The 12,193-nt window shown below is 49.4% G+C and overlaps 1 protein-coding gene across 3 annotated transcripts in view; it reads left to right on the forward strand.

Moving 5' to 3' along the window:
* The first annotated feature begins 4,112 nt into the window (after positions 1–4,112).
* SPATA3 (spermatogenesis associated 3) overlaps positions 4,113–12,193 on the forward strand; it is a 22,844-nt gene continuing 14,763 nt past the window's right edge. For 2 of the 3 annotated variants that reach the window (XM_055379742.2, XM_004033338.5), the window contains exons 1-3: positions 4,114–4,545; positions 8,367–8,538; positions 10,684–10,827. In XM_055379742.2, the coding sequence (XP_055235717.1) occupies positions 4,245–4,545; positions 8,367–8,538; positions 10,684–10,789 (579 nt within the window). In that variant the 5' untranslated portion in view covers positions 4,114–4,244 and the 3' untranslated portion in view covers positions 10,790–10,827. Of the gene's footprint in view, positions 4,546–8,366; positions 8,539–10,630; positions 10,828–12,193 lie in introns of all 3 variants that reach the window. The other variant, XM_031008917.2, reaches the window with a different exon arrangement.

Here is a 12,193-nt window from a genome sequence, read left to right on the forward strand (position 1 = left end):
GTGCCCAGGAAACCAGAACCATCAGAGACCATCTGGGAGGAAATTTTCACCCCATCAAGACCTTATTCTGACTATCTAATTTCCAATTCCCTTCCCCTACCTAGTCTACTGCATTTTCACATGACTGGCATCCCTAGTTAGGAAACTCCCTTGCCCATGGACTAGTCCAGCTGTGATCCTCAGCCAAGGCCAGAGAAGTCCCAGTCCATTTTTGAAAGCACCCCCTTGGTGATGAAGCCTTGGAGGTGCCTGATCCCCCATGCCCACCTGCCCCCATCACAGCTTCCTGCTGTCGCAGCTTCCTGCTTTCTCTGTCCTCCTAACTTTACCTTTATTCAGTTCCAGCAGCTTGCATTGAGCCCCTACTCTGGACTGTGGCGTCCTGAGGTTTCCACCATCTGGGGTTGGGGAATGAGAGGGAAGACAGAGACAGAAATAATTCTAATGCCGTTCAGAATATGACCAGTCTCATACAAAGAGGTGCCCTGGAGATCAGCAGCAAGGGAAGGATGGCTTCCAGTTGGAGATCTCAAGAAAGGCTTTTTTTTTTTTCTTTTTTTTTTGAGATGGAGTCTCGCTGTGTGGCCCAGGCTTGGAGTGCAGTGGCGCGATCTCCGCTCACTGCAACCTCTACTTCCCGGGTTTCAAGCAATTCTCCTGCCTTAGCCTCCTGAGTAGCTGGGACCACAGGCGTGTGCCACCATGCCCAGCTGATTTTTTTATATTTTTAGTAGAGACAGGATTTTGCCATGTTGGCCAGGCTGGTCTCAAACTCCTGACCTCAGGTGATCCGCCCGCCTCAGCCTCTCAAAGTGCTGGGATTACAGGCATGAGCCACTGTGCCCAGCTTAGAAAGGCTTTAAGAAGAGATTTATCCACTTGAGATAGGGCTTGACCAGAAAATGCTCTGGTATAGGTGCAGAGAGGGGTGATAGAGGAGAAGGGCTTCTGAAAATGCAGGAATGTTCAGCCTGTTCATGAGACCTCTGATGTTCACGGTTAGCTAGAACTGGACACAGGTAGTAGTGGTGGCTGATAAGCACTGGGCAGTGGGCTGTGACTGTGTTATGGAAGAGCCAGGCTTCCTGTATAGGAACAGGTGCTCAAGCAGAAGGCAGTGGGGCCAGGCGCAGTGGCTCATGCCTGTAATCCCAACACTTAGGGAGGCCAAGGCAGGCAGATCACTTGAGGTCAGGAGTTCGAGACCAGCCTGGCCAACAGAGTGAAACCCTGTCTCTACTAAAACTATAAAAATTAGCCAGGCATGGTGGCGCATGTCTGTAATCTACTCAGGAGCCTGGAGCATGCCTGTAAGCTACTCGGGAGGCTGAGGCAGGAGAATCAGTTGAACCCGGGAGGTGGAGGTTGCAGTGAGCCAAAATTGGGCCACTGCACTCCTGGAGACAGAGTGAGACTCTGAAAACAAAAACAAAAGGAAGAAGAAGAAGAAGGCGGGGGCTGCAGGGAAGACGTTCTAGCAAGGAGCTATTGAGGGACCATTCTTCCTCATTCTTCTGGGACAACCTCTTTCCACAGGTGCCCTCTCTCTGCTTCTTGGGACCACTCTTACTAAAGAATTCACACATATTTTTGCTGCTGCCACAGAGAAATTCCCCACTCCTCCCTAGGCCTGCCCTCTGTGCTTCCTCCATCTTTCTACGGGAAGACAGAGACTCATTCTCTGTGCCCTGTTTGGCTCCTTCTGGTAAAATGGAATATTTCTTTCATTGCTACCAGGAAGTTCTACCTATATGTGTCTGCTCCTATCTGATTCATTTACACCAACATGGCACAATCAGGGGCAATTTGGACACACACACTCCTACCCCATCTCTAGGGGATATTTAGCAATATCTGGAGACATTTTGGGTTGTCCTGGGGTAGAGGGGAGTAAAGACTGGGTAAAGACCAGGGATCTGGTAAACTTCCTACAATACACAGGATGACCCGCCACAACAAAGAATTACTCAGCCCAAAAATGTCAACAGGGCTGAGGTTGAAAAACACTGATTTAAACCAGGTTGAGGCCCTCAGCCAAAGCCCATTGGTACCTGAAAATCCAACTTTGCAGAGATGAATGACTTAGGAGTTCCTGAGCTGTCTGTTGGATCTCAACAGGGTTCCTGGCCTCGGTTTCCAGTCTCTCTGATTCTAAATGGAGTCCCCTCAAGGGTTCCATTGCTCTTGGCTTCAGGAAATTACCAGCTTCATATAGATTCACCTGCTCCCAGAGCCTCCTTAGGCCAAGGTCAACCAAACACAACCCAATACTCTTGAGCTGAGCTTGCCTTCACTTCTGATCCTTCCTGCCTTTGTTTTTTTCTTCAATCTTCTCACTCAGGGACCTTTTTTTTTTTTTTAAGACGAGTCTCACTCTGTCGTCAGGCTGGAGTGCAGTGGCACAATCTCGGCTCACCACAACCTCCGCCTCACAGGTTCAAGCGATTCTCCTGCCTTAGTCTCCTGAGTACCTGGGACTACAGGCGTGCACCACCATGCCCAGCTAATTTTTGTATTTTTAGTAGAGACAGGTTTTCACCATGTTGGTTGGCCAGGATGGTCTCAATCTCTTGACCTCATGATCTGCCCGCCTCGGCCTCCCAAAGTGCTGGGATTATAGGTGTGAGCCACCGCACCAGGCCACTGGGGGACTTTTTAATTCATTATTTCCAAAGCCTGTATAATTATCTGACTCCCTATTGTTTTCTGGGATCATGAAAATAATGAGCCCCAAACTGGAATTTAGTCCTTCCGATGCCCCCAGCCAGCTGTGTGACCCCTGGGAAAGTAACTTAATTTCGCTAAACCTCAGTGTTCTGAGGAAAGGTCATCATTAAGGTTTTTTTAGGCTCTAGAAGCCCTAAACTATGTCCTGTCATTTCAGAGTTCATGTTGGGTCTGGCTTTGTGTGGCCCAAAGCCCCCCTTTTTTTTTTTAAGACAGAGTCTCGCTCTGTCGCCCAGGCTGGAGTGCAGTGGCACGATCTCGGCTCACTGCAAGCTCCACCTCCCAGGTTCACGCCATTCTCCTGCCTCAGCCTCCCGAGTACCTGGGACTACAGGCACCCACCACCACGCCCGGCTAATTTTTTGTATTTTTAGTAGAGACGGGGTTTCACCATGTCAGCCAGGATGGTCTCAATCTCCTGACCTCATGATCTGCCCGCCTTAGCCTCCCAAAGTGCTGGGATTACAGGCGTGACCGAAGCCCTTTTTATCTGCATGGGTCTGCTCTAAACCTTCCGCTGGGGCAGGAGCTCGTGTGCTTGCCAGTCCCACACTCACCCACCTGTGACACACTCGTGGTGAAAGCAGTCTCCTAAGGTGAACACATTTTATGTTGCAGTCACAGTATGAGCTTTAGATTGTCTTTTAAAAATACTTTTCCTTCTTCCATCCTAAAACAAAAATCACATTTAATGAGCACATTAAATTAATTAATCTAGAGAAAGATTCAGTCACCCGTTTAACCCAACCAGTTGGGGTTTGGGAGATAGTCTGTGGTTGCCATTGTCATGAGTTTGAGACAAATGTTAGTTTTCTGAACAGCTGTTATGTTCTCAGGGAAAATTATTTGCCAAATGCAAAGGTTCTTATAAAAGTCAAGTCAACCCCCAAACTCCCCTCCCACAGTGGGGGAGGGCAGGCTTTGGGGGAAGGGGTAAGCTACTCTGAGATGGTAGCAGGCTCTGGGCCATGGTAAAGCCTTCGAAGAAGCTCCAAATCTTCAGGAAGCTGACCTAAAGATGAATGCGTGGGGAACATGGATTTTTGGGGTATAGGAGTAGGGGGTATGTGGAAGCCAGTGACAGAGCTGAGCATCACATCCAGGGTATCTTAGAGCAAAACAGGTAGCTCACATGGACCCAGGAACATGCCAGCAGAGAGGCGTCTGAAGGCAGCGCTCTGGTCGCAGAAGCATGAGGATCTGGCTGTCACCAGCCCTGCAGCCAGGGCTGTGAGGACCAGGGCAGCCGCTGCCCCCTGCCTAGCCTGGCAGCCTGGGATGAAGGAGGACACCAGGCTGGTGTCTGCAGAGAAGACTGTCCCTGAAGCCCTGCCATAGGAGCCACCCTGGCTTTTATGACCTCACAGGAGGTGTGGGTCACTGTTCTCTGTGGGGCCTGGGTCCAGTTGGAGGCCAGAGCCAGGCTCCTAGGGCCGAGGGCAAACGGCCCCTCCAGGAGGGAGCCGGGAGATTACGCGGCTCCATGTAGGTCCACGTTTAGGTTGGGAGGATCTACCATGAAGAAGGTCAAGAAGAAAAGGTCAGAGGCCAGACGACACCGAGACTCCACCTCCCAGCATGCTAGCTCCAATTCCACCTCTCAGCAGCCTAGCCCTGAATCCACACCACAGCAGCCTAGTCCTGAATCCACACCACAGCAGCCTAGCCCTGAATCCACACCACAGCATTCCAGCCTTGAAACCACCTCCCGGCAGCCAGCATCCCAAGCCCTTCCAGCACCCGAAATCCGCCGCTCCTCTTGCTGCCTGTTATCTCCAAATGCTAACATGAAGGCAGCCCCTCAATCCAGGAAAGCAGGTGGGCTGTCTTCTAGCTTCAGCTGTTCCAGCCTTCCTGCTGATGGAGTTCTGGGTCATCCCAAAGGCTGGTTCTTGTAGGATAGTGATGCATGGTTAACATGTATCCTGGAGCTGTGCTGTAGAGTGGGAAGGTTTTTGTTTTTGTTTCTACCCAAGAGACCAGGATTCCTGGGTTTTGTCATTTCTCATCATCCTGAGTCTCACTGAAGACAGCCACACATACATATAAACATTTAACTTGGTTCCATAGTAATACTTGCTCACTAGGAATCAGCAGTGCCATGCAACTGCTAAAAAATAAAAACCAAGGATGCATTAATAGAAGTATATGGTTTAGAATAAGGGAGGTGACGATACTGCTTTATTCTGTCCTCATCAAGCTATCCTTTTGGGCTGTAAAAGATGCCTGACAAACTAGTCCAAGGAAGATAGTCTGGGTTGATGGAGGATGAGAAGGATCAGGGAGGCCATTTAGTGTATGACAGTCAATTGAAGGAATTGGAGGATGTCTGTCTGTCAGGTGGAAGATGTGAATAGACTTGTTCCTTATTGTCCTCAGAGGTCTAAGGGTCTGATATGGTTTGGCTGTGTCCCCACCCAAATCTCTTCTTGAATTCCCAGGTGTTGTGGGAAGGACCCAGTGGGAAGTGATTGAATCACAGGGGTGGGTCTTTTCCGTGGTGTTCTCGTGATAGTGAATAAGTTTCATGAGATTTAATGGTTTTAAAAAAGGGAGTTTCCCTGCACAAGCTCTCTTCTCTTGTCTGCCGCCATGTGAGATGTGCCTTTCACCTTCCACCATGATTGTGAGGCCTCCCCAGCCACGTGGAGCTGTAAGTTCAACAAACGCCTTTCTTTTGTAAATTGCCTAGTCTCAGATATGTCTTTATCAGCAGTGTGAAAACAGACAAATACAGGCCCATGGATAGGATAGCCAGACAAAATACAAGACTCTCAGTTAAATTTTAATTTTAGTAAACAACAAATAATATTTTTAGTATGTGTGTCTCCAGTATTGCATGGGCATCCTATATTTTTATTTGCTAAATTAGCAACCTTACCCATGGAAGACATTAGTGACAGAAAGACTTCGGCTCAACACAAAAAACTTCCCAACAATTAGCTCTGTCTGAAAATGGAATGGCTGTCAGGAAAAGTGGTTCCCCATCTTCTTGGGAGCCAAACAGTGTCTGAATAAGCATTGGATTGTGTAGAGGGAATTCAAGTGGAGTTCAGGAGGTGGGCTGGTTTATACTACTAACAATAATGGTGATAGCAAACTAACATTATCACTAAGCGTTTACTGTGTACCTAGCATTCAGCTCAGGTGTCTTAATTTTCACATGTGACAATCCTATAAAAGTTCTTCCATATCATCTCCATTTTATAGATGGGGAAACTGAGGCTCATAGGAGTCAAACAAGTTGCTCCTGAGCAGACGCTGGTAGCCCTGAGAAGGGAAACCCACTCTATTCTGACTCCAGAACCCTCACTCTAAACCACAGCACTGACCTTTCCATTCCAAGAGGCCTAGGAGTCTCCACAAGAGGAAGAACATCTTCGTCCGAGCATCTCCTGGATCAGCCATGAGCCAGCGCCCATGACTCCATAGCCTTGAACTGGCCACACTCCCTGGGCCACAGTTTACCCCCCGGGATTGTGTGGGCATAAAATAAATAAGTGATGGAGATGAGAGTGCTAAATGCAAGGCATGCCATGCCAATGATCCTTCCATGGCCAGGAATCAATCCTTTCTTGACATGTGATATTGATTTTGAGCACCATACTATATGTTGTAAAGATTGTGATCATCAGCCAGTGAGAGAAACATTTCTGGGTTATGGTCTTCAGAACTGGTATCTTCAGTACTGGTAGAAAGCAAGACTTTCCATTCCCAAGTCTTTTAATGAACACATGTGACTCATACTCAGAGAAGAATTTGGCCCATTGAACAGGCAAAGCAAGAAAGCAAGAAATGGTGGTGGCTCACCAGTGGTTACAGCGGACACCCTGTACTTCTTCCAAAGGAATTCTCTGCAGTAGAAAGGAATGTTGGAGATGAAGGATGAGGGCCTGCAAGTAAAGCGTGCCATTTTCTAAAATCCAAGCCTTTTTGTGTGCAGAAATATTGTAGCTCAAGAAAATGCCAGTCTTCCACTAGGATGGGTATAATCAGAAGGATGGACAATAACAAGTGTTGGTGAGGATGTAGAGAAGCTGGAATCCTCATACACTGTAGGCGGGAATGTAAAATGGTGCAGCTGCTGTGGAAACAGTCTGGTGGTTCCTCAGAGGAACATGAAGTTACCTTATGACCCAGCAATTCCACTTCTCGGTATACATCCAGGAGAATTCGAAGCATATTATTAAGCATATTAGAAGCACACCAAAACTTATACACAAACACTCAAAGCAGCAGCATTTGTAATAGCCAAAAAGTGGGAACAACCCAAATGTCCACCAGCTGATGAATGGATAAACAAAATGTGGTATGAAATACCACAGTACAATGAGTATGGTGAAATACTATTTGGCAATAAAAAGAGATAGTGTCCTGATACATGGTACAGCATGGATGGACCTTATAGACATTTGGCTAAGTGAAAGAATCCAGTCTCCCAGAAACCCACACATCGAATCATTCTATTTACATGAAATGTTCAGAATAGGCAAATGTATTGCCAGGGACTGGGGGAAATGGGAGAGTGGGGAGTAACTGCTCATGGAGATGGGGTTTCTTTTTGGGGAAATGAAGATGTTCTGAAATTAGTGGTGATGGCCACAAACTTTGTGAATATACTAAAAACCACTGAGCACTCTAAAAGGGTGAATTTTATTGCCTGGGAATGATATCTCAATTTAAAAACTTTTTTGTAATTGAAAAAAGAGAAAAGACAAGTCTTGCCTTTAGAATCCCCTCTCCTCATTCCGGGAAAGTACGTGTCGTGGGCAAGTCTAAGCAGAAAGTGTACTGAATCTGCCAGGTTGACCACCTGTTTCCTGCAGCTTAGGGTCAGAAGAATCTGTAGCTCTGTCAAGAAGCCGCAGGGCTACAGATAGGAAACAGGAGGGAATAATCCAGCCAGAAATTATCTTGCCCAACCACAGAAGGCATCATCTACATTCTGCTGGGATCCATACCAGAGGAGGACAGAAACAGAAAATAGGATCGGGACTGGAAACTAGAGCTGTGGTTGTCTTCTGGATGGATCAGAATGCTCTAGATCAATGGAACGTGGCAGCTCCAATTCCAGGAATGTCAGTGCAGCCTCTCCTGAGGTGGGCAGTCACCTGAAATTCCATTTTCACTGAATTAAACGTGAGAAAGCCTGAGTTGAGAAAGCCAGCTTCTGCAATCTACTCCCCATAAGGGCATATCCCTTAAATTAGCTGAGCCTCAGTTTCCTTATTTGTAAAACAAGACCAGCAGTATCCCCTTTACAGGATTACTGTGAAATTAAATGAGATGAGCATGCTAAGTGCAAAGCATCCTGAAGGTGTAAGCCATGGCACCATCAGCACCACCTCCATCATCATCGTCGTTGTTGTCATCGTTGTTGCTACTCCCAGGTAGCACCAGTATAAAACAGCCATTTTCCCATGCGGTCAGTCTTCTCTTCTGTTTGGTTAGAGAACATTTTGTGGGAGAACTGCCTTCCTTAGGTAGTAAATGATGCCTTGGAAAAAATCCAGCGTTCGCCCTGGTAATCCTGCAGCTGCTGCCTTTGGGGGGTGCCTTCTCAGACTGTGTTCCAGGCTCCCCCGCCCCAGCCTCCCAGGGCAGGTGCCTCCCTCACCTCTCTCCTTCTGTCCCCACAGGGCCTCTGACTCGCGCCGGCCCGCATTCCTGCTCCTGTGCCACTTGCCCCTGCAGCTCCGCTTGTTGGCGTCGTCTGGGGCTATGCCATAGCCGCATCTTCGATGTCCTTCTGCCTCGGGACTGGCAGATGGCGCCAGGGAGAGGACTCCCCAACCTGCTCACCTTCTACAGGTTCCAAGCGCGAGGGGCTGGAGCCTCGGGGCACACAGTCCCCAGGGCCAGGCTCTGCCCCCAGACCTTATTAGCAATCATGTATCACTTCCTCTTGGGAATCCCAGGCCGAAGGAAAGCCTTTCTTTCCCTCTTTGCTTTGGCCACTTCCTGGACGTTGGCAGGCAGGGCCCTTTCTGACCGGCCCCACCCCCTAGGGTACCCACCCCGCCTGTACAGAGAGGTGCCAGTTTTCTTCCTCACTGGGATTCCTCCTCAGGGGCTTCCTTTTTCTTTTCTCCAGAGATGCCCTCCCCTCCTCAGAACACTCTCCCACTCAGCCCTTCACAGAGTCGCTGAGGAGCTTTGTGTTTAAACACTGTTTGGCCATGCACCTCCGTGGGCCCTCAGTGGCCTGTGTCATAGGCAGGGGCCTTAGGTTCCTGATCTGCCTACGAATGTCGCCCAGAATTTAATGATAAAAAACTACTTGTAACTCATATGCCTCCTCCACACAATAGCAAGACCTCAGCCCCCTTCAGACTGTGCTGGGCTCTTTCTGGGGGTCTCCACAGGGGACATCTGCCCCCAGGCTGGTCTGTTGGTGGCGGCCCCCATGACATTACCCATAGTATCTGTCCTTCCTTCCTCTTCCCAAAAAGCCACCAGGAGCAGTGTCATGGCTGCCACCGCCCTCATAGGAAGACCCCATCCATGCAGGGAACAGACCGGAGATGTTCCCACTTTGGGGCGCTGCTAGGTTACATGCATGGGCTGGGAGAGGGGTCGCCATCTGCCCTACCTGAGGACCTCACAGATCTCAATGGAAGAGGCCCTTCCACTTGGCGACTTCACACCCCCACCCCAGGAACTGAGGCCCCCCAACCCCCATCCTTGTCCTGTTCCTCTTCCCAGCCTCTTCCCTACCCAATCCCCTCTCCTTTCTGGAGCTGAAAAACTCCATCTCTCCTACACATGGAGATAAGCAAATAGATACCGGGGCGTGTGGGGAGAACACGCTTGGAGCCAAAAATACTCCACCACCCAGTAAGCTCCGTCAAGGAAAGGTCTGCCTGCCACGTTAGCCACACCCCGCCCACACGCTCAGTACTTCCATCCATCCATGGCCACATCGTGCCATGGGTTCATATCGTTTTAAAACCAGCAAGTGTTATTGAGGGAAACTTACTATGCAGAGGACATGGGGCACTGCGAGGGAAACAAGAACAGGGAACTTTACCCCTAAAATTGTTGCAGTCGACATGGAGAGCTAAGACCCATGATTTAGAAACCAAGATGCAAGATGCAAAGAGCCTTGTGTCCTCTAGGAGAGGCTCCAACAGGAACCTCTGAAAGGTTCCAACAGGAACAGGCTCCAACAGGAACCTCTGAAAGGTTCCTGTCAACAGCATGTGAGCCGAGTCCAAAAGGATCTTGAAGTCCTCTCTGGCTTAAGATGAAAAGCGGGAGCAATCTGGGTGCAGGAAAAGGCAAGCGTGAGGCTCAGAATCAGGAAAGTGAGCAGGGAGAGACAGGGTCCATATCTGGCCAGGGCAAGACATGTAGTTTTAATTCTGTTCCAATTTTAGCACTCGCATGCTTTTCTCAATGGAGTATAATGTTGGCTCTTGGCTTTCAATCCACATTCACATTAAACAAGAATCCCTATTTTTGTAGGATTTTTATCAAAATGGGTATTGCATTTTTTGAATGCCCTCCTCACAGTTATTGCCTTAATCATGTTTTCCTTGCCTTTGTGTGGGTGTAATATATTATTTCCCAAGTTCCTCTCTCTCGATGGAGTGAAGTGATAGAACCTACCTCATAGGGTTGTTGTGAGGCTTGAAGAAGACACTGGGTGTGAGGTATTTAGCACAAGGCCTGGCTCACAGCAGACTTGACCACCTTCCTAACCTGGTCCCCTTCTGAGTGTTCAGGGCAGCTGGCATCCCAGGCCAGCTCACCCTCCGATCCTCAGGGGTCTTTCGGTAGGGACTTGTTGGAAGGATGGGAAGAATTAAATGCTCTCCTAAGAGGAGTTTGGAGAGGGGGAAGATGGGTATTCCTGCAATCCTGAGGGGGCCACATAATTTCCACTTTCTCCTGTTCATAGAGAGGCACTGAAGCCCAGCTTCCCACCACCCCCACTTCTGCTTTGCTCTACAGAAAATCTGCAAGAAAACCCTCCAGTCATCGTAACGCGTGTCCTCCAAGCCCTCGGAACTGTGGCTGTGGCTCTGGGGGCTCTAGGAGCTGCCTACTACATCACTGAATCCTTGTGAACAAGCCCCTAGGCCCACGGTCTGGCAGGTATGTGGAGCGCTCTGTCCCTTCAAATGGAGGTGGTCTCTTCAGGTGGACCAAGCCCTGGCCTCTCAAGGGAAGCTTGACAGTGGAGTGACTCCCTCCTGGCCTCAGGGTCAGCCGGCATGGCCCTCTAGGGAAGACCTGATGCTCTCAGATGACGCTAGACTCATTATTACAATCATCTGAACAGAGCCCCCACCTCCTCTGCCCCGGGATGGTGTCCCTGGTCATGGACCCTGGACAAGAGGAAATGGGAGGGATGGGGGCAGAGGTTTCTACCCATCTCGGACCTTTCTTGGAACTTTCTCCCTGCCTGGAAAGCTTGTCTCCTACCCAGTCCTACCAGTCCATCACCCATAAAGCCCCCTTCTTCCATGAAACCTTTCTCCATCTTCCCAACTTCAGTGATGTCTTCCATCTTCTCAACCCCTGTCCTCTCCACCTGTGCCCCCTGTGTTGTGGATGATCCTGTTGTTTGCCTGTGGCCTGTCTCCCAGCTGTCCTGCAAGATCCCTGAGGGCAAGGGGCATGTCTCACGCAGCCATCTTCCCTTGCGCCTGGAAGCAGAGCCTGAGACTGGGGTTGAATGGACAGGGTTTATTGAGGAGGTGCTCTCAGGGAGTGAGGGAGTGAGGGAGGCAAGAAGAGGCAAGGGAAGGAGCTGAGAGGCAGGAGGCCAGACCTCAGCTTGACCCTGTGGGAGCCCTGGAACAAGAATGACGACACAGAGTTAGTCTCAGCAGAGGGGAGAGGCTTGCCCTCTGGTGCTCCTCCTTGTCAGTGCTTTGGCTCTGAGTGTTGGGTAGGGACTGCATGTCTTTGTGGAAAGAGCAGCTCCCTTTGGGCTGAGGGCACTTCCCTAGAGGAGGGGCAGCTCTGAGCTGTTAGCAGCACATTCACAACTCACAGGAGTTGGGCAGTGGATGCACCAGCCCAAAAAGGGGATAATCATCTGTTTTCCTTGCCTTTGCAGTGGGCGTAATATATTATTTCCCAAGGTTCCTCTCTCCCAGTGGAGTGAAATGATAGAACCTACCTTGTAGGGTTATTGTGAGGCTTGAAGAAGACATTGGGTGTGAGGTGTGAAGGTCTGGGTGGGGTGCCAAGAACTGCCACGATGATCCCCTTGCCATGTCCACACTTAGCAAATGCTTAATAAGTGACAATGGGGATGATAGCATGGGGATAATGAGAAACATTTCAACCCACTTCCAGACCTCCACCAGCCCCAGGAGTTGATAGGTGATGGGGCTGGGAGAAGATGTTCAGAATATCTCAAAAGCCAAGCCCAGAAGGTAAACTCCAGGGAGAGCTCACTATCCCCTCATGTGCTCTGTGATACCATGTCCCATGTCTGTGGCAGAGGACA

Source organism: Gorilla gorilla, chromosome 11, assembly GCF_029281585.2.
Source record: "Gorilla gorilla gorilla isolate KB3781 chromosome 11, NHGRI_mGorGor1-v2.1_pri, whole genome shotgun sequence".
Lineage (NCBI taxonomy): Eukaryota > Metazoa > Chordata > Mammalia > Primates > Hominidae > Gorilla > Gorilla gorilla.